This window comes from Eumetopias jubatus, unplaced genomic scaffold (genome assembly GCF_037043125.1).
Source record: "Eumetopias jubatus isolate StellerSeaLion01/CBP00866 unplaced genomic scaffold, mEumJub1_p1.0 scaffold_1, whole genome shotgun sequence".
In the NCBI taxonomy this organism is placed as follows: Eukaryota; Metazoa; Chordata; class Mammalia; order Carnivora; family Otariidae; genus Eumetopias; species Eumetopias jubatus.
Genome location: NW_028274807.1, coordinates 71,901,149 through 71,924,438, shown reverse-complemented (window position 1 = coordinate 71,924,438; position 23,290 = coordinate 71,901,149). Strand labels below are relative to the sequence as shown.

At 33.9% G+C, this 23,290-nt stretch overlaps 1 protein-coding gene across 4 annotated transcripts in view; it reads right to left on the bottom strand.

Annotated features, from left to right (window-relative positions):
* Positions 1 to 2,109: 2,109 nt before the first annotated feature.
* The window catches only part of ACAP2 (ArfGAP with coiled-coil, ankyrin repeat and PH domains 2), a 144,174-nt gene continuing 122,993 nt past the window's right edge, over positions 2,110 to 23,290 (bottom strand). For 2 of the 4 annotated variants that reach the window (XM_028101179.2, XM_088025005.1), the window contains 10 exons: positions 22,993 to 23,201; positions 22,586 to 22,655; positions 21,126 to 21,217; positions 19,154 to 19,338; positions 18,163 to 18,255; positions 16,954 to 17,141; positions 16,439 to 16,548; positions 15,022 to 15,132; positions 12,252 to 12,313; positions 2,110 to 6,629 (listed from right to left, as the gene is read on the bottom strand). In XM_028101179.2, the coding sequence (XP_027956980.1) occupies positions 6,529 to 6,629; positions 12,252 to 12,313; positions 15,022 to 15,132; positions 16,439 to 16,548; positions 16,954 to 17,141; positions 18,163 to 18,255; positions 19,154 to 19,338; positions 21,126 to 21,217; positions 22,586 to 22,655; positions 22,993 to 23,201 (1,221 nt within the window). In that variant the 3' untranslated portion in view covers positions 2,110 to 6,528. Of the gene's footprint in view, positions 6,630 to 9,058; positions 9,923 to 12,251; positions 12,314 to 15,021; positions 15,133 to 16,438; positions 16,549 to 16,953; positions 17,142 to 18,162; positions 18,256 to 18,639; positions 18,745 to 19,153; positions 19,339 to 21,125; positions 21,218 to 22,585; positions 22,656 to 22,992; positions 23,202 to 23,290 lie in introns of those variants that run through there. The other 2 variants (XM_088025008.1, XM_088025002.1) reach the window with 2 other exon arrangements.

Here is a 23,290-nt window from a genome sequence, read left to right as displayed (position 1 = left end):
AGGGAGGGTACTTTTCTGGAGGGCATTCTGGCAATACTAAAATCTTTCTGGCCCCTCAGAGAACTCTCAATTCTCTCCTATCCTGATGAATGTTCTCCCCAAGGCAGTGGTTCTCAGATTTTGGTTGGCATTGGAAGCACCTGGGGAGCTTGGTAAAAACAGAGAATCAGGTTCATCTTCAATGAGCCTGGGCCTCAATAGTGAATCTTTTACAGACCAAAGTTCCTAAAGCACTGCCTTAGATCTTCACACAGCCAATCTCTCCTTCTGCGTCAAACCTTGACTTAGATCACTGCCCTGATGAGTGGTCTCTGAACACCAAGCCATCCAGTGTCCAGGCACTATCCTCCAACAATCCCATGAGGGCCACCTATAAACTATTCAGTCCCATCTTTCTCCACTGCAAGAAGGCAAGATCTCACGAAAAATAGGAAATACATCTTTTTTCTTTTTTACCATAATATCCCCAATACCTGACTCATTGAAATGAGCCTCAAACATATATCCACCCATTGTGCATCAGTATTTTTACTTCTAGGAATTCATCCTGAGGACATAATTAAGAATGTATGCAACTGTTTAGCCATAAGGATAAAGCAGAGCTAGTTTTATGATGGCAAGAATTTCGAATCAAACGTTCACCAATAAAGTGGTTAAACAAAAATAATGATGCTGTCATTAAAAGTGATGTATTCACAAACTGCAAGTGGAAACATTTCCAAATAAATGGAGGAAGAACTTAGAGCGACTCAAGAGACCTATTAGCCAACTGCAATGAATGGAACTTCTATGAATTCTAATTTGAAGAATCTATTTTTAAAAAGCACATTTGATATAATCGGGACAATCTGAATACTGAATAGTTTCTCCTTCTTGCAATGGAGAAAGATGGGAAATGAGATATTGTGATTGTTTTTCTTTTAGGGATACATACTGAAAGATTTGTTAGTGAAATGTCTGAGATTTGATACAAAATAAAATCTGGGAAAGAGAAAAAAATGGGTGGGAGTATTGACAAAACAATGTTAGCCATGAGCTACCAGCTATTGAAATTATTCTATTTTATGTTTGAAATTTTCCATAATAAAGACTTTTTAAAATCCTCCCCAAAGTGATGTACACTGAAGTACTTAGAAATCTGTTCCCCATTTATTAAGTGAAAGAAACAGATAACAAAACAGTATGATCCCATTGTATATCAACCAAAATACACACACCCAAAGTTCTAGAAAGATATATCCCGAGAGAGTAAGTTTGCCCCTCAATACTATTCGACAAAATTTCCTACAATGATGGACATGTTCTTCAATCTGTCCTGTTCAAAAAGTAGTCACTAGGCACATGTGGCTGAGCTCTTAAAATGTAGCAGTGTGACAGAATTCAACTTTTAATTTTGTCTAATTTTAATTAATTTCAATAGCTACATGTGGCTAGTAGAGACCATATTGGGAGCACAGGCAGATGATGGAATTATGGATGATTATCTTTTTTACTTGTTGTTAAACATTTTTCTACAATGAAAAAGCATTGTTTTGCAATAGGAAAAAGTTGGTTGTCGTTTTCATTTAAAAAATTTACTATTGGTGTGAGTTCTCTTCTTCACAGAACTATTCCGAAAATGAAATGAAGTGGAATAAAGCAAGTCACATAGAAAAGTTTTATGTGTCTGCTTTTAATTAACTTAAAAGGCAAAAAAAAAGCTGGTGATTCACTTCCAGGTCTGTTCGTTCAACCCTCCATTCCTTAGATCTCAATTCACATAGAAACATGTTTTTGTTTATTTACTAAAAGGACTGAGTGTGAACGTGTTGCCTAGATGGGGAACTTCAACAGATGTCAATTATGGAAAATAATTAGGGCTAGCCCCCATTCCCACAAAAAAAGAATAAAAAAAGCCTTAGTCATTTTTAGCTAATAAATGCATACAGCTCTGTGATCAGGAAGAAAATACTTAAAAGATGAAAATGGATTTCCTGATTGAAGCAATCAGCAAAGAGGATCAACTGGATCAATGTGACAGAGCTGGAAAGGAATAGAAGACCTTAAACATGACAGTTCTTAACAGACATGTCTGCAGTTGTAGTTCACAATAAAGTGCAAGTCTGAGCATAAGAGAACTATGCCAGAGGTGAGATTTTTATTGACTTATCATAATTTTTCAGCATACAAAGTATTTAATCAAGTATATTTACAATTCTTACATAATGTACATTTTAGAATAACTATAATGATAATGTACTTTTCTCCATTTACAATGACAAACTACAGTAAAACTACATTCATGAATTAGATACAAATCCTCTACATACTAATAAAAAGTAAAGGGAGTGTTGGTTATACATTCTTTAAAATATGCCTTTTCACAGGTAGCAAGAAATATTACATGTAATAAGTCTTTATGACTGGAATGATCCAGAAATATCACAAAGCACAAGTAAACACATATAGAAAAGTAGCTCATCATTTCCAAAAGTTAACCTTTAGCCTTTCTGTAAAATAAATGGTGCCAGCAATCTTTATAATGTAAGCAAGCTTTCCCTGTTTAAAATTAACACCCAAGGCAGGGGATTGTTGAGGAAAAATAAGAAAATCTTAAAACATAAGATAGTGAAAAGACCAATGCAGAGAAAAGATTATTTAATCAAACCTTAAATCCCTCCCCTTATTATTTCATTTTAAGTGGATAAGTTTATGTAATTGGGAAAGGATGTCTACAAAACCATGTTTATAGATGTCAGGATTCAGCCAAACTGAATCCAAGCCCCTTTTAAAGTTACCCTTCATTTGGAAGCATCAAGAATTTGATAATTATATGGTAAATTAAAATCACCTTACCATGTTTTCCTTTAATATTTGTTATTACAAAAATGTAATATTTCCCACAATTTAATGTCTTCAAATCCTAATCTATTCCTTCAAGGTAATTTTATATCCAGGTTCTCCAGAATATTTGGGGTCTTCGTTATGAAAACACAAGGAAAGCTGGCAGTCATTATCAGATTTTGCTACTTTACAATGATTTCAAAACATTTCATGATACAAGTAAAGTGCCTCTAACTAGTAGTCAGTCAGACAGGGGTTCTGGTGTCAGCTGCCCTACCAACCAGCACATCAATGACTCCCCTCTATAAACCAAGAGGAGCAGCCCAGGATCAAAGAAAAGAAATGCTGGCATTCTCAGATTAATATCGCAGAAGTCCTACTGTCAGAATCAGGTGAGATAAAGTAATGTCAAAGTACACTGTGACATTACTTTATCTCACCTGATTCTGACAGTAGGAAAAAGTACACTGTACACAAAAGCATGTTGTTACAGTTTCACCATGTTTTACCCACTCATTTTATTTGTGAGGAGCTCTGAATCCAAAAAGGGCAGTAACTACTAGTCAGTGCTCTTTCCACTATATCATGAAGGTGGAAGTCATTTTGGACATAATAATTCTATAAAAATACATTTTTCCTGCTCCTGTCCATGATCAAAAGTGCTATCAAACAGAAAAGTTAATATGACAATATAAGAGTGCTATGGGAATGTCTTCTTATTCAAAATGAGTAGTAAATTTAGTCTTAAATACAATTTAGTTTATTAGTCACCATACTTTACATGTGTAAAACTGTATTTTTTAAAACACTGCCCAACACATCACAAACTTAAGTTGTCCAGACTGTGAAGGTGTAGTGTTTTTTTCAAAATTATAGTATATATTCCAAATTAAATATGTTTCAGAAAGTAAACATCAAAGCTCATTAAAATATACAGTGAAGACCAGTAAAAATTAGGTAAACACTGTAATGTACTGAATCCCTGGAAATTTCTGAATTTCTAAGGATTGTACCAAAGGTAATTTTTAAAAACCTTAGAAATCTTAAACATAAAAGTGTTACCAGGAAACACCGCAAATAACTACTCAATTATCTTTAGTTCTAGTGTGAGACTGCATTTTATGAGCTCTTCCTAGTACTACTGTTCTTATTTTGATGTTAATCTAGCTCTTAAGTTACTGTGCTAGTGACAATAAGCTAAAAGAATACTGATAAGGAATCAGAAACTAATATAAGCAGATCAGTTAGGGAAAGAAAACAAAGGGCCATCACATTGACTTACAAAGCCCAAAAGTATGATTAACATTGTTCACACTATAATTTCTCATAATGCATTGAGAATAATTCACAGCATAATAAAACTCAGATTTGTTACATACTATATAAAAGCTATTAGTTGACACAGCTAAATTCACCTTGGTAAGAGCCAATCTACTTTGTAACTACTTGTAACTATTAATTTACTTTAATGCCTTGCTATATTTACTGCATCACTTCTGCCAAATTTCATCCAAATTGGGTCACGGCATATGCAAGAAATCAAGCCACAGGAATGTATTTTTGTATTGCCAGGCTCCCTATACTGTTAAAGATTTCGTTTCTCTGAAGATATTCAGAACCATGATAATTTTCAAATACATCTCTAACCATTAAATTTAAGTAGACACTAACTACTACCACATTAATAAAACTCATGACTCAAGCCACAGGAGGTAAGAGTGTCATAAGGAATTGTCTTCACAACCAGAGACCCCAGAGATGATCTGAAGCACCAATGGCTGGATCCCAAAGCAAAACTGTTCAGGCTTCCTCAGATAAAGGTTAGGAGCTTTAGATGTGAAGCCTATGATTAACAGGAATACGCACTACAAAGGAAAAGTGAGCTTCTCTTTTTCTTTCTGTTCATTTTTAACATATTTCCTTATCCTTGAACTTTTTGGACAACTTCAAAGTACACTCTAATAAAAATGTTACAAACTAGACTTGTGCAAAGCCAGATGATCTGTGACTCTGAGGTGAGAAACAGAGAAGATTTAATGTTCCTGTTACTGTTGCAATTAAAATACAGGCTTTGGAAGTTAATATTTTCTTAGAAATAACTATTAAATATATTTTATACTGATCTAACATACACTGTTACTAAATAAGCATTATATACACACAATTTGGCCAAATATGGAAACTTTTCTGTGACATGAATTTACTTCAGTCTAATTCCTGTTTAGACAAATCCTGATTTGACATGCAATCAGCTTATAAAACTCTAGTTACTGGGGGGAGGGATGTTAGAAAATTTTATTATCTACCAAATTAAATATAATTTTTCTACTTATTTGGTAATGCAAATTTTAAAAACTCTTATTTAGAAACTGAGTATCAATAATATCACTTTGACATAACTTGTAAAAGAAGATTAAACTTAATTATTGACAATATTAGAAACCGTAAGGCAAATTACTTAATTATTTTGTACTCCCGACAAGATATGTCAATCAAAGATGGAATCAGACAAATTTATAGCATTTAAGTGTAAATTAGTAGATCCATGTTTTGGAATTCAAGGGTGTTTCATGTAACCAACTACTAAAGATATATAGATAGTATAATTAAAAATACTGTACACTGTGTACAAAGTACACAGATGTTGAAAAAATTTAAAAGCAATTTATCGTTACATAATTTAGTATAAACTAAGAAAAACATGAGGTTTTTCTTTTACAGAAATTTTTCTTTCACTCAATGCAATAGCAAAATTATCTTGAAAAGGAGAAATTTCAAATATAAAAATGCTCTACATTATTTTATAAATCAACTTATCCTTTGAAAGTTTTACAATCTGATAAAAGCATAATTTTTCAACATTCAAGTAACCTTTGAAACACAGTTTTATTACATCAATAAATTTGTCAAGGTTTTAGGAAACCAACCCAACAATGAAGGACTACAACTTCTATAAGTAAGGATTCTTTTGGTTATTTAAAAAAAAAAATTGTTAAGGGCTTCTTTTTGCTTCATAAAATGGAATAAATCTAAAAGACTGAGTTATGTCTACTTGTACAGCCATTACGCGTATGTTAACATACATGACAATAAACAGACATCTAAGGAGTATCACTACATTTATGAGCAAATGGAGGAAACCTATTCTCTAGCTCTGATAATTAAATTACATATCGTGTTTATGATAGTTAGGATACTAGAAAACCAAACAAAACAACAAAAAAAATATTTTTGAACCACCAAAAATCATTAGGGAAGCTAAAAAAAAAGACATATTCTTCAGGCAGGCAGAACATCTGGCTCTCACTTTGATGCAGACATGCTTGACTGAATGATCCCGGGCATGATGCATAGAAAAAAAAAAAACAATGCTACCACCCATTGGCAAAAACAGAGATTTTGTCTAAACTCTTAGCATCTTATAACCTAGAGATGACCTAAGTCTAGATTTAACTTTATCTATAAAAAATAGCCCTTTAAACACTTTTTTTTTTTATATAAAAGAGGTCCTAAAATAGGTTCCTCTCCCAACTACTAGAGCTCTATGTTTTAATTTATAAAAATATCAATGAATGGGTACCTTTTTTCCAAACCACTCAATACCTACTAAAATTAAGTAGAATTAAAGCAGTAAAAATTTGTGAGATTTCAGATGTACACATTAGGGGATCATTCAATTTAATATTTTCCCCTTCTTAAAATAACTCAGAATTTCTGTGAATCTTGCTGGAAACGATTTAGTTTCTCTGGATTATTGGATGCCATTTGGGAAAAATCACGAAAAATATCCTGGTAGGTTTCATCACCTGCATGAAAGTAAAACAAAGACGCTTTTAAAATGTATACAATGAAAGTATAAATAAACAACATTCATTTTTATGGCTAGTAACTATAATTAATCATATTCAAATTTTGCTCAGATGAGCTTTTTTGGAAGAAAAAAGACTAACATATATAAATGCTGGAAAAGCATACAGTGAAAGAAAAAAAAGCTATACCTGAAAAAAGCACCTCAGATGCAGCCACAGAGGAAAGCTCAGAGTTAGAAAAGAGCAAAGATGCAAGTGTTTTAAAAGCAATGTAAAGAAATACATTTATTTACACAGAAATAAAAGTCATTCTAAATGAGGTATAGTAAACAAGGCATTCTTGAAATAAATATTTCCCTTGATCAAAGCCAAAAGAAAAGACCAATAGCAAATAGTAATGCTTCTGATGGATGCAAGTTATTAATAAGACAAACTGATAACCAGTTGAGAAAAAAAGCCTATTTTAATATCATCTTTTAGTTAAAAGGCATTTTAATTTAAATAGCATGTGAAAAAGAAATTCTTTATTCAAACTTTAATGCTTAACTAAAATTAATGCACCTAATCCACTGCTTACTAAGCTTATAAAATAATAAAGCCTAGAAAATGACTAAACTAAAGTCAGTTTCACATTTAGTCAGAAGTTTTTGTTTACTGTAGGTCATATGAGCAAGAGTGTTATTACAAAAGGGGGACAGATACCAAAGATGTCTGTTAAATTAGAGTAATACATGTATGTATATACATACAAATACGCTTATAGAGAAGCAGATTATAGAACTGATACTACAGCAAACTGAATACTGTTTTTCTTGGTAGGAGAAACTAAATATATGCATACATAAAGATGAATTCCTCAGATGAAGGATTTATATAAAGTAAAATCTTATTTTCAAGATGAATCTTTCATCATGACTACTTCCTGTTAAACATTAGCTTTACACAGAAGCTTAGCATAGTTGTTTTCAAAATTTAAACCATCAAATACTGTTTTAAATGATTACTGCTGCAACATGGTTTTATAATTATTTCCCATATCTTGCATCCATCTTATTACAAACTCATTGCTACAGCTGTTAATAGTGCAGTAAGTTTTGTCAGCTTTTAATAAGCAAGATCTTTGAGGCAGTAGGTATCATACCAAAAGCTAGAGAATCGGAAAAAAGTTGGGGGAAGGGGATAAAGATCTAGTAAAAAGGTCTAACAGCATAACCCAAGATTTTCAATAAAAATTTTTTAATACTTTTAACATTTAGTTACTTTTAGTATTTAGTCTATGTAAAAAGCAAGTTATTAAAATCTCTATATAGTTTTCATTTAGTCCTGGAAATTTTCTCACGACCTGAATCAATCAGTCTACTTTAAAAAGAAAAAATACAGTTAAGAAGAAAATCTTAATAAGTTGGCTAAGAGTAGTATCTAACTCATATTATGTTATTAAAACAATAAAAATAAAATTTGATATACTGGAACAACTGTTAGGACAATCCAATTACACCCATGATTTCTTTAAAAGTTAAACTCTCACATTAAAAGACAAACTACAAATCTATTCCCATTTTAGACATTCTAGAAGATATAAAATAAACTGAAAAGAGACCAACATTAAATATCAACTAACAAACCATACAAAATATTTAAAAATTCTTATCCTTAGATGTTGAATTAAAATATTTAAAATATTTATTGTAAACATTAGAAATATTTTTAAAATACTATTTAAACTTGAGAGTCTGGAATTTTACTTTCCAAGGAAGTGTAAAGTGCAGATTATAATACAAAAATAACACAGATTTTACCATTCAACACCAGAAGTAACTTAAAAGGCACACATTATACATTCAAGGAGAAATAGGAAGAAGAATCTAGCAGACACTAATGCCAAATAGTTTACAGATAGCACCAGATGAGCATTCTTAAGTATTACAACAGTACAATGGCAATATATGGCTTCTACTATTAGCAATGCATATTCTGTATAACAAACTGTAGGGGTTTTTTTCTTTTTATGGTTTTCCAGCTTTTGTTCTTAAATCATCTAGTACCTATTACACAAGTACGTTTTAGTAGAACCATTGTACCATGCAAAACAAGTTATAAGATCTTTTATTCACTGAATTAAATGCTTCCTTGAAGGAAAGTGTTGGTGCTACACTAATCATTGGTTTCACGAATACATTTTAAGAGTTAATACAATACAAAAGGAAGTCTCACCTTCACACACACAAACTTCCTGTTAACGTTCAGTTTCTAACAAACATTAATTAATGGACTATCAATAAAATACCTTTCTTAGGGCTCAAAATGTATTATCAAAAAGCAAACATTACAATAACAATAGTGACTAAGATACTTAATATAGTTAACATAAATTGAACTTCAATGTGATTCTTTAAAATTTAAGTATAATTTTCATCATTTAGAATTTTTCCCAAGGCAAATATAACTTGTCTACACTAGAATACATAAACAATAACCCAGAATATGCTGCCCTGGGAGGTCACAGAAGTACATTTAACAGTTTATTACAAATGGTAAGCAACTAATCACCCAGTATTTGTAATGCTAAGTTATATACTTTAAATTACTTAATCACATTCTATTTCTCTTCCAATAGTTAACTATTCTATGCGCCCAGACAGTTCTGAATTTTTAAAATATGAACTGCTGTATGTCCACTGATAGTTTAAAATAGTTTTTGGTTTTTGGTATTCAGAATATCCATTGCAACAGCAATGATGATGATCCAAGATTTTGTTGATTTTGCTCTTGAAATGCACTCCCCTCAAAGAGATGGCAGCACGTGAGACCCCACCCCAAGGTGATCAAGTATATGATCCCACCCTTTCTGGGCTGATTACAGCTTTCTTTTGAAAACTGATCAGTGATCAACCTTTGCCAGCAACATATTCCCATAACCAGCAGTGGTTCACTAAAGCAATAATTTTCAACTGGCTAAGAAACTCTGCCAACAATCAAGAGGAGTCATAGAGCCAGAGACTGTGGGAACCACCAAAGTGGTTTCCAGCAACTGAGAGCAGGGCGTGATATTTCACTCACTCACCCAGTCCTCTTAAGAGTTGTAGGACCTGATAAAGAGGGATACATCTTCCCTTCAGGAAATGTGTGCTCTTATAGCGTCTTGCAAAAAACAGGGAGTTTCAGGTCCTTAGGGTTGTAGATAGAAGTTTCAGAAGCGGGGTTTCTCAGAAATAAGTCCATGATTCCCAAAGGTTATATCTGAGACTTTTAAATGATAGGGCCCTTCATTATCAAAAGGTTGAAGATACCTGCATTTTAAAATTACCCACAATTCTGAGTTATTGCTAGGCCACCAAAAAAAAAAAAATCTAGATAAAACAATCAACCACAATTAATGAGAGAAAAAGAACAGTGACAAGTGGAGGGAAAGAAAGACCTACTGCCTGAGCAAACATTTGCTCTCCAAAGACTCATGAAGGGAAAGTAGCCAGAGAGCAATTGCTGTGCCATTTCACCAGGTCACCTGGATAAGTATATAAAATTGTTCTGCTTTACATATGAGACCCCCTAAATGCATTAAAAATCTAACTATTATCAAGATTATCCTCTCATTTTATTCTGCTGATACACCATTTCCAGAATTCTGATCTATTTTTAACCTCTAAAATTTGAGAGTGATAGAAAAAATATTTCCATTTTTTTTTAAGTGAGGCTTTTTTTGTTCAAATTTTCAGTCAAATACATTGGAAAAATTCATTTTTCTACTGAGGAAAGGAAGGTGTATGCTCATAAACTTATATATAAAACAACAGTGAAAGAGACATTTGAACACTCCTCAACGGTGGCAGCAGAAGTCCAAGCAATTTGAGTGGAACTAGAAGTCACAAGAACATGGAGGCCCTGTCCATTCAAGCTTCCCAACTCCAAAGGAAAGTGACCACTGACCTTAAGACTAATCAGTTGGGTATAACTTCATTAGCAAATAGCTTAAGGAAAGAACAGCTGACCAAACATTTAAGTTTAAAATTTCAGGAATAAGAATTATTTAACTTAAAATCTTGAAGTTCACTCCTACCTCACAAATATCAGGTTATATCCTTTGAATAATTTTATTTTTAAAGTGCTTAAACACAAAGGCCTCAAAAATGGCCTAGTAATACTCTCACTTAAGTATATCTGTTACAAAATTATAACTTATTTAAAATCTAACATTCAAGTTTAAAACAAATGGGTGAAATTCAGAATTAACGCTGACACTTCACCCTTAATCAGCACTCTTACATCTTGGTATACCATAAGTCAGTAGTATTGTTTGATCCATAGGATTAAAGTGGGACACCCTAGATTAGAAATATCTAGCTGAAGTGCCTCTATTCTCAAAGTTCTTACTTGTTCCCTATTAAACTAGACCAACAATAAGTAGTAGATACAGTCCTCTGAGACAAGAATGGCCCCACATTTATACTAACTATATATTAATCCATTTAAAATAAAAGTTAATGGCTGAAGCTAGCATAAAATACCAAAATTTCAAAACATATTTAAACAGGAAGAATAGATGATATTACCAAGCCACTTTAAAAATAACACATTAATATTCATTTTAAAAAATCAAATATACTTCAAACTAATATTCTCAATTATTTTGGTCATGAATTCCTGAAATTTTTTACTAATACATATACGAATATAAAACAAATTAGTAATTCATATACTCAAATTCATGAAACTGGAGATCCAATTATTACTTTTTTTGTGAAGAATGTCTAAGTAGGATGTGTTCATCAAAGAAAGGAATCTGATTAGCAACATTTCTTCCTTTTCCTGACATCTTGACTCAAAGGTGAAAATTACTCAAAATGAGACGTGAACTGATCCTGAGTTGAGGTTTCTCTAACAAGTCTACTCTGCCATCAGGTTCATGAAATACTGTTCTAAATACTTACATTTATCCAACAAATATCGTAAGATTGCTGGGGGCAAAGCTCAAGATAAAGTGAGACCCTTTCTCTATACCTTTTAAACTAACCCCACTCCCATTATGGACTTCTTAAACTACTAGTAAATTTTATTTTTAAACCTACAACTTAATTTTAGATCAGAGTACAGAACTCTCCATTCAATAAACGTTTTCTAGGTATTTTCCATACTGACTTTTTATATGCCAAACACATGGTGATTTTTTTTTCCCTGAACACAATTCATAGAAATTCCCTGAATAACAAAAAGAAAAGAACTCTGTTATATTCACTTGACAGCTAAAGAGAATTCCAAAATGAAAATAACTATTTTGCTGCTGTAAGGTATAAAGATAGGTTATCATTCCATTCGCGTCACTGGAATGTATATGGAAGACATCTGTACAGCAGATAAAGAAGTCAGCAGCCAAAGTTGAACACAGCAAGTAAATGTGTACTGTAGTAGGAATAGTTATGGAGTTTTAAAGGCTCAGGAGTTAGCCACTCCCAAGAATTCAGTAGGTACAATATATAACAACTCACAATTTACACATTATAAAATCTCTAGAGTATTAAGTCAGTTCTCTAAAGAACTATGAATCTTCCAATTGTAAACTAATAAATTCCTGAATGCATTTCTTATACTGCATTTCAGTATGGTTATTAGTAGAATATTGACCTGGCTGTCCATAAAGTCCTTCTGATTCCCGCATCTCTTCATTCATTCTTGCTAAACGTAACCTAAAATTAAAGGAAAGGATTATTAAAGTTATGTAATATATTCATAAATTAGTGAATTATATAAGCAGGTAAAAACATACACTGATATAATCTTTTCCTTTTCCCAGTATTTACCAATAAAATAGATGGATTTTTAGTTTTAGTTTTCTTTACACAATTCTCATGAGAGAAGGCAATAAAAGATTTATTTTTTTTGTCTTTAAAGATTTTATTTTTAAGTAAATCTCTAAGCCCAACAATGGACCTGAGCTCACAACCCCGAGACCAAGAGTCACATGCTCTACCGACTGAGCCAGCCAGGTGCCCTGACAATAAAGGATTTCTAACAAGTACATTTCAGCTGTTTAAGCTGGACCCTTGCAGCATATCCAGTAGCTTACTTGCCTCCAGACTGGCTTCTACAGCAACCTGCCCCACTTTAACTGCCAACTGTTGAAAGTGTTGCTTCTACAGTGTGGGATGTCATACTGTATCGTATAAATTCATTCTGGTTCACCACGAGGTGAGGTCGTTCCAGGTATGTAAATAGTATGTGTTATGTCATAATAGTGGAATTACATTTTGATGTATTAAATGACCATAGGTTACCAAGATTTTCCCAAGGTTACCATTTAATTATACATTCTTTTTTGGGTTATTCATCCTGGCAGCTGGAAGACATGTAGCACTGGATTAAGAAGACAAGAATTTCCTCCCACTGTCTTACTAACTTTAAGCAACTTTAAGCAACGTTTTGAAAGAGGCAAATGTTGCCTTTGGTGCACCTCTCCCACCTTGTACTATTTGTACTACTCGCCTGTGCTTCAGGCCACCAAAACCTCACTGTCCAATGAAAGCTCTATCACCCTCTACTGATATGCACTCTCTGACATCTGCAGCATGTGACATGAGCTTTCCCTCTCTTCAGAATATCACCATTCCAGGGTTTCTGGGTGGCTCAGTTGGTTGGGCTCGGGTCGTGATCCTGAAGTCCCAGGATTGAGTTCCGCATCGGGCTCCCTGCTCAGCGGGGAGTCTGCTTCTCCCTCTGAAACTCCCCCGTCTCATGTGCTCTCTCTCTCTCTCTCATCCTCTCTCTTTCAAATAAATAAATAAAATCTTTAAAAAAAAAAAAAAAGAAGAAGAGGAAGACCACCATTCCATTCCCTTCCATCTCTTCACAACCACTGCATGAGTTAATAGTGCCTTAAATCCTCTTTGATATTTGGACTTTTCAGAGAGGACACTTATTTTCAAAAATTATTAAGTGAAACTGAAGTCCTCAAAGTAAAATGAGAAAATTTAGATAATTTGGGAACAGATATTTTTGAGGAAAAGGGGCCATTATTTTTTTTTAAGATTTATTTATTTATTAGAGAAAGACAGCAAGCATGGGGAGGGGGAGGAAGAGGGAGAAACTTTATCAGACTCCCCACTGTGCTTGGAGCCCAACATGGGGCTTGATCTCATGACCCTGAGATCATGACCTGAGCCAAAACCAAGAGTCAGACACTCAACCGACTGCGCCACCCAGGGGTCCCCAAAGGGGCCATTATTATAAGAGTTTCTTTCTCTATAGTATCCCTATCTTTTCTTTAATAACTTATCTTTATCCAATGGTGAATCTATAATGATTTAAAAGTTCTAAATTTTCCTACAATAGCCCCCAAAATTACACTAACCTCTCCAGTGGGGAAAGGACATTGAGTACAGAGAAAGCATGTTTTACTGTTTTACTGTGTGTCTTAATTCAGCAGGGGCCAGGGAGGAGGGATATACGACAAGTCAAGAATTCCCAGCAGCAGCTCGGGTGTTTAAGGCAGCCGGGAGAGTTTCTCTTTGTAAGCGACTGAGATTCAGTAGTGTGAAGGAAACTACCTCTACCCGTATCGCAGGCGATCAACAATTCTGGCCTTCATTCAACCCAGAATAGAATGAGTAAGTGACTTCATACAGCATATTTCCTATATAACAATAAAGTGTAGGTGACAAGCACGTTCCTAGGTTCCAGTGTAAACAAACACCTTTGATCTAAGATGAAAATCAAACTAAGTTCTCAAAACTCTTTAACTGATCATATTCGGTCATATTCAAACATTAAAAAACAAGTATTTTTATCTTAAAATAGAATGTTCATGTGAATAATTCCTTAAAAAAATAAGCACAAACAGATCCTAAGTATCACTGCCCAAAAGCAATGCAACTGCAAAAGTGACTGACATCAATGCAGCTGTCCCCCCTACTTATAATCCTTTAACTTTTGAGGTAGAAAAAATGTAGATTCTTGAATAGAGTAACAGCCTGTTACTGTACCACTCCAACCCCTGCCCTAGCACTGCAGTGAGAATTAAAGATCCATTTTAGAGAAGCCACTGGTTTTGTGTCCTTACTGGTCAGGTGGTATAAAGGAAGTGGCTAAGAACATGGGTTTTAGAGACAAAATTCTTAGTTTCAAATACCCATTCCACCAGTCACCAGTTTCTCAAATTATCTGTGGCATGGCTTCCTTATAAAATGAGGTTAATAACAATAATCTCTTCCTCATAGGGTTGTTGTGAGAACCAAGTAAGTTCATGTGTGTAAAGCGCTTACTATGTTTAATGTGTCTAGAGAGGTTCGTGGCACACAGTAAACAATTAAGTTTATAGTTCACACCTATGCATGAAACTATGCTAAAACCCTATATAATAATACATTGAGAAATAATCAGGTAAAAGGAAAACACTCACAAGGTCACTATATCCGCATTGGCTGCTTCCACAGCAATGGTCAAAGGGTCTTTCCCTTCTTCATCAGTGGCGTGTTGATTGGCACCTCGTTTTAGAAATAAACATACCTGCCTGTTTCAGAAAACAGCATTTTTGAGACATTGCCAATGAGAAAAAAAAATAGTATTCACCTTAAAAAAATAAAAAGCACTACCTAAAGAAATAACATTTTCACTAGGAAATTCTTGACTCATTCTCCAGCTATTTATTGAACACTGGCTCTAATAATAAAAATTTACCATGATCACCATTTTACAAATCTCCAGATGTTTTTACATTTAACTTGGTGCTCTGCAGCAAGATGGAATGTATAATTATGGTCCCTACCCTCAAATAATATCAGAAAAAGATGTACATATATATCCATAAACTTAAAACAGAAATCACTCAAGGTCATTATTTGCAAAAGAAGGAAGCCAAGGCAATGTTAACATATCAACGATAATTCAACAGCAAAGAGTGGAAGGTAATCCTCCCTCTGGACTCCACAAATATTCAAAACTGGAAGAAACTGACAAAAATGAAAAAATATGATAGGATGAATAAATGGAGTCTATGAAGTAAAATGGGAAGAGTGGCTGTTTAAGAATACAAAAATAAAATATGAACATTTTTAAGTATACAGAAGTTTTTATGATGAAGTTATTGAACTCAGTCTCTTTGCTCACAGACAAAAGTAAGCTATGATAAAAGTAGAAAATCCTTAAAAAAAATAGAAGATGCTTTAAATACACTTAAAAAGGGACAGCGTCTTGCTTGTTGGGATAATAAGAATTGGATATCCGGAGATATTTTATTTAAGAACAATCACCTATGACACGAACTTTTCATTTAAGGTCAACATTTTTACTTCATTTGCACCTTTTATTAGAAAATCCATTTTCATGACTTTATTGTTCTGTGAGTCTAAATATCGCTTCAGACACCTCTACAGCAATAGCACAGACTAAGAATTTACTTTAAAATTGGACTTTAGCTACCCTGTGGGAAAACTCAAATGTGCAAAATTACAAAACTCTCCCCAAATGTGTGTGCTATGCATGTAATGTATGTGAACATGCATAAATACAAACACAGATTTAGTTGCTGAAAAAAAAACCATAATTTCAGTAAAAGTTTTAAAGACTAAAACTGATCTATATAAATGGCAAGTAAAGTTCAAAATAGGCCTTGCAACTTTCTTATCTGAAAAGTAACAATAGTTCTTTTCTGCATAAGATTTTTAAAATTTCAAATTCTATCATGACAATAGAAGTCATAGGAAAGTATCATTTTATAAACTCTACCCAATGGGCCTTCACCTGAGAAAAAGCAAAACATTATTCCAAAATAATTTTTCAAATAAAATCTACTTAAATATGTAAGCACGACAGTTTACCCTGTATGTCCCAAGACAGTGGCATGGTGCAGAGGGCCCCGCCCCTGCACATCTCTCTGGTTCACGTTAGCACCATTCTGTAGAAGAAACTCGCAGGTCACCAAAGAACCCTTAAAGGAAAACAGAAGGATAACAATGTACGAAGAGCAAACAATAATATATTCCTATTAAAAACAGGTATTTACTCTGATAGCCTGTTTCCTTTTTCCCAAAAGAGAAAATACTCCCCAGTAAAAGCAGAAAAATGATGTTACATTATTTTCTTCCCAAGAATGACGTCAATAGGGATTCAATTTGCAGTCTGTGATGTAGCAAAAGACACTACACATTCATCACCAGAATTCTCTTCCACTGAGGAAAAAAAAACTGAACTTACACAATCAAAGTGGTGCTCAGAACTCACTACCAGCTTTTTCTTCTACTTTCCAACCCATCTCTTAAAGCAAAAAATAATGCTAAAGCTATGTTCACAATGAATTATAATTTTTCATGTTTTACAATGTATGGATTCATACCCCTAATACAGCCTGAATAAGTGGTGTTGCTTTATTTTCCTCTGAATTAGCCCAGTTCACATCTGCACCATGAGCCAAAGCCTCAGCCATTTTAGGAAGATTTTTTTCATATGAAGCCCTATAAAGCTGGAGTCCTGGGTTAAGATGTTTAGAGTCGAGAAACACAGAAGAATCTTGCCTTTCTCCCTCTGAAAAGCAAACACAAATACGTCAATAAAAACGAGCAGGGCGGGCGAGAATGGGAAGTCCTCGTTTCTCCGGTACAGGGTTTCAGTCGTGTAAGACGAAGAGAGCTCTGTGGCTGGACAGTGGTGACAGCAGCATGAGGGCCACTGCCACGCAACTCTCCATTTAAAAATGGGGAGGATGGTAAATTTTCTGTTATGTACATCTTACCACAATCTAAAAAATAAAACTGAATTCCTACAATGTACCACAATGTAAAAGATGTAAAAGAAACCGCTAATTTAACAAAACGAGCGAATGGGAGATTTTCACAAAAATATGTTATTTCCAACAGACTGATCACTTCCCAGTCAAACTTCTTCTCTCATAAAGACGTTGATTGGTATGCTAGACTTTTGTGGTCCTGCCAGGATTCAATGGGAAGTTAATTACTCTGTACTAGATTAAAATTAGGTATATTCCTATAAAAGCCTGGATTTAAGGACTCACAAAGGCTGGTAAAAAAATTCCTAAAGAATTTTACTACTAGACCAAGCCTTACTTTATTCCTAGGATGGTTTAATACCACCACAATTTACAGTACAAGCAATTCAAGTAATTCAAAAAAATGCTCACTACCCTGGGTATTCTGCAAGATCGAAATCATGGAACTCAAGAAGGAGAGAATGTAGGAAGAAAGCACAGGTCAGAAAAAAATACAATGGAGAGGGAGTGGCTAATCTCTTTCTCCTGATAAAACAGCCATAAAAAAAAGATAAAGAGTAATAAAACGTAGTTCATGTGGATGAGAAAGCGTCCTTAGTGACTGACTAGGCACTTCCAGCACGTATCACGAGGCCTAGAAGAATGTACAGCTACAAGAGAACTTCTAAATATGGAAAGAAATAGCTGCTTTCTCATTTGACAACACCTTCTAAAAGGCTAACCACTTTCTTCAGAAATTATTTAATCAAGACTAAGCACAAAGCACATGTATTTTTCAGCAAACAATACCAATTCACATTGAATTTCACCAAAACTCACCAGGCTCATATAAACTATTGGCAGACACCGTGGAGGGTAAAGATTCTCTTCCATCATCAGAGCTCTGCTGGATTCCACTATCATTACTTTTGACTGTTTTAAAGAAAAATCAGCTAGTGATTAAAGTTCATGCCATTCAGAAAACAATCTACCACAAACAAGAAGGTTTTAAAATGAGCTCTGATATGTCAACATGAACTTGGCCACTACCACAATACATTTAATAAACTTTAATCCTTTCGAACATTTAGCTTATCAAAATATCAATCAATCACAAAGCCTGAAAATAAACTTATCTTCAGAGTCGCAAAACATCTCTTTACCCCATAATATGTCAGGCGTGGTGAAGAGCTTAATTTATTGTATGACTGCCAGTAATGTGTAATTCTGAGACAATGGGTAACATCTAGAGAAATGGCCACACCGCACAATGACCACTGGCACAGACTTGGAATGCTGCACAAGAGTAGTACTTACTACTACGTAGTTTTGAAGAAGTATCAAAGTAGGAGAAGAGTGAATCTAGCTCATCAGGACAGAACAGAGACTCCCGCCTGGCCTCGTCGCTATTTACAGCAACCACTGGGGACATGCAAGTTAGCAAAGCACAAAGCAGGCCATAAGAAGGGAAAAGGGCAGGAAAAAAACGTTACTGGGAAAAATTTAGGAGGAAAAAAATAGGAAGGATATTAGGTGGTTAATCAGATATTTAGGGCTTGTTGCCATGATAGATTTATAATTCCCATCTCCCCCTGCACCTTAAGCAGTTTTATTCCTTAGAATATACGCATTACCTAGAACTGTGAATTACCAAGATGCTATTGCATTTTAACTTTTTTAAAGCCATAGAAATCCAATTTTTCCTTAGAATATGTAGAAGGAAACAGGTTTTTAGCATTTAAATAATCTACAATGGCTACTAATTCAGAGATTAAGAAAGTGACTTCAGCTTAAGAAAATATTTCTATATACAATAAGTAAGCTATAATACCTGAACTTTGGGGAGGTACTCTGACTTGGTCACTGGGCCCAAGTTTAGAAATGCTCAGCCTCTTTTCTTCACAACTTTTGGAGATCATCCTTTTTTCCTGCTCAGAAGGTGATGATGATATAGAATATTTATCCACAAATTTCCTCTCCACATATTTTGCTTTGATATATGCCTCTTTCTCCTGTCTGGTATACATAAAAATGTCATGATGTTCTGCTTAATCTCTTAGTATGGCTAATACTGACAAGAAGCCATTACATACCAAATATTTCCTAAAAAGTCACTAAATGTATTACTAGTTAAAACTAAATTTGTGATATTATGCAACATATTTCCCTTCCAAATATTTAATAAACTATGATCTCATGTTCAAATAAAATACAAGTAATAAACTAACTGAAAAATCACAAGTATTAACATGGCACTCTCTTCTCTTAATTTCTGGGCTCATTCATTTCTCTACATATTCCCTTGTGTTTGTTTTTTTTTTCCCCCTTGTGCTTTTTACAAAATGGAAAACATTACCAAGGAAACTATAAAAATTTACAGAAATTAACTTTAATTTCATTTTACTCCAATAGATAACATCAATAGATGAACTATCACTGTTGTCAGTCATTCCTAAGACAACTACTTTAAAACAACATAGCACTCCTAATTAAAGCGGATGGAAAAATGTCACATTTTAAACTTTTCTGATACAATCATAAAATGCCAAGTCTGTTCTATGCTTTTTCTTACTTATATCCTTTTAAAATAGTTAAATCTTTGGCTAAAATAGAAAGATATTTCAAGGTCTGAAATAACTTGGCCATGCTTTAGCAAATAATCTCACTTAAGTGATACTAGTTCAGACAGCAATAACTTTAAAATAATATTGATTATACATAGGGGCACCTGGGTAGCTCAGTCAAACATCTGCCTTTGGCTCAGGTCATGATCCTGGGGTCTGGTGTCAGGCTTCCTGCTCAGAGGGGAGCCTGCTTCTCCCTCTCCCTCTGCCCCACCCCTTACTTGTGCTTGCTCGCTCGCTCTCTTTCTCTCTCAAATAAAATATTTTAAAAAAATATTGATTATACATAAAGATTTAGTCGAACATAAAATCCCAACACAGGATTACGGCAAATAAAATTTTAATGCTAAAAATAATCATAAAGACTAAAAGCAACATCAACAATAAAAACTAATTTTGTACCTTGAGGGCACTCCTAGCCACTTCATTCAATAAGCCTCTATATATAGAATTGGAAGTATAATTTCAAACACAGCAATTAAGTACTCTCCCCTACCAGAAGCTACCCTTTCACCTTTAATTCTTTAACATCATAATGCCATGTATAAAGTACATGATTAACAAATATATATACATATACATATATATATATATATTTTTTTTTTTTTTTTTTGAGAGAGAGAGAGCACAAGCATGGGGGGAGAGGGGGTAGAGCGAGAGGAAGAGAATCTTTAGCAGGCTCCATGCCCAGTGCGGAGCCAGAAGCAGGGCTCGATCCCCAACCCCCGAGACCATGACCTGAGCTGAAATCAAGAGTTGGACACTCAACCGACTGAGCCACCCAGGGACCCCTTAACAGATATTTATTGAAGTCAAACAATGTAAAACTATTCATTCATTGTTGATAATAGAAACTTGATCCTTAGAGACATTAATGAACAGATTACCTCTTTATAAAGGCCTGCCAATAACAGAACTGGTCTACTTTAACTGCTAAGAGCTTTTACATTCTATGTAGACTTTTAATATTTAAGATTCTCATCTGGAGCCTAGAGTTGATTATCTAATCAATAAAAAATAATTATCTAATACCTACCCAAGAAAGAGATAGACATATTTTAACAGTATCTTCTAAACAGTCTGTCTCAATATTACATATCAATTATAGTGAAATAAAATCTTAGCTATATTCCTGCTTATGAAAAAAAAAGTAATACATGGAGACAACTGAAATAGTACCTTTGTCCTGGTTGTGGTTTCTTTATTCCCATTTTTTCCACTTTAGCTTCATAAACTCGATTTATAACATCATTTCCCAACTCACACATAAGCTGTTTTGGCAGGAAAATAGAAAAATAAGCTACAAATTCCTAAAAATACTATAAAAGTCCTTAAAGCACACACAATTAACTCATTCCTTTTGCATATTCTGCCAATGCTCATCCCACAAATACATTTAAAGTTAAAACAAATTAAGAAAAGGAGTAAGAGCAATATCATCATTTTGCCTAGAAGACTACCACTCTTACAAGAAAGGGTTTCTCCTAACTCACCTTCCCTCAACTATGGCTAGCACAATGCTGCATACTATTCACAATGCTTGGTAAATTAAATGAAAAAAGACCAAACTGGTTAAGTTTTAAAACAGAAGTAAACTATTTTCTCCTTATATTTTATATGAGTTTCAAAGTATTTTGTTTAACACTTGTGGTTATATTTTTTAATGTACCAGACAACTGTGTTTCAACCAAATTTTAAAAATTGAATCTATTAAGTTCAGAGCTACAAAACTGATGCCGAAAAATTAGGTTTCTACCTCTCATCCTCCACTTTCTTCTCCTTTGAATTCATAACAATTAATAGGATCTATCTAAATAGTGCTCTACCTTAGGAACCAATTTATCACTTTCATCCAGATGTTTACACAATAATTCCACAAAGCAAATGTTTTACTTTACATAAGTGAGAGGATTACTAGTTTATCTATGGATTGAAATAAAAATACAAGCACATTAACACAATTTCACACAGAAATAAATGCAGAATAAACTACAATCTTTAAACTAATATATATATATACATATATATATATTTTTTACAAATATGGTAAACTAAATGGTGGGAATTAAAAGGAATATATTGTTTACCAATATGAGTTTTATAAATCTTACCAGAACCCAAATAGTGGTCTAAAATGATTTATGATATTTTCATAGATATGAATCCTTGCACAACTTACACAAGGCGAAAGGATGTCTTAGTTTGATGACTACTACCTTGAGAAATGTAAATCTGCAAATGGTCCTATGCTAAAATGGCCCAATGATTAACAACACGCTATACCAATCCATTTGGGAGCACACTAATATGTCTGTTATTCTTTTAACAAAAATTTATATAATTATAAAAGACTAAAATTAAGGCACAGAATTGAAGGTTTTTTTGAGAAAACATAAAAATGTAGGAAAGCTGTTTTCCTTAAAAGGTGAAGTGACTTGCAACTAAAAGTGCTGCATAAACTTAGCAATTAAAAAAACCCAATTATGAAAATATCAGATTTGCCAAAATAGCCTCAGATGTGTGCCAGTAAAATTCAGTTTATTGTTAGCATTGAGAAACTCATACATTTTTTAAATCAAGATTCTAAAATCCTGATCTTTTATGTGAAAATCTGAAACATTTTTAAGTATATATTTTACCTTTAAAAGTTCAGGCTCCCAGGTGTCTAAAGTTAAAGATCGTACTTTTGAAAAATGAACTCCAAGACTCCTAGAGGGAAAAAAAAAACTATATTAATATAGAAAGCCATCAAGTCTCTATTTGCATATTATGCAAATTACTTCTCTTTTAATGGAACAAAGTTGCTAATACAGCCCTCAAAATGTATGTAAATAAGTAGAGCTCTTCTGGCTAATAATAAATAGTAAAACAAAGTCCTCTAAGGCACTCCACAAAAAAGAATTTTATTCAGTCTACAGAAGTTATAAAGATACAAATGGCAGTCACATTAAGGCAAGTGGAAAAGGCCCTGTAAGCAACGGGACACGATAATTTACTATGTGTATTCACCCCAGAGAAGTGTCCCACCCGGCGCAGGCCTACCCACCGGTGAATCCCAGAACACTCTATACACAGGGTGATGCCCAGGTTGATGCTGGCCCACCGTGGATCCGCCAGACCACAGTCACAGCAGCTAGCATTGCCAGGAATACACTGGACTCGCTGCAGTGCACTTTCTCCTTTCAATAATTTATCTTTTGACTCATTTCCAGAATCCAGGCTTCCTGTGGATGGAGATGATTTCTTATCCAGCTTCTAAAAGAATTAAGAATTACTTGTTTAAAAAAAAAAAAAAGATTGCAATACTATGCTACACATACCTGCTCCAAAACAAAGCTTCCAAT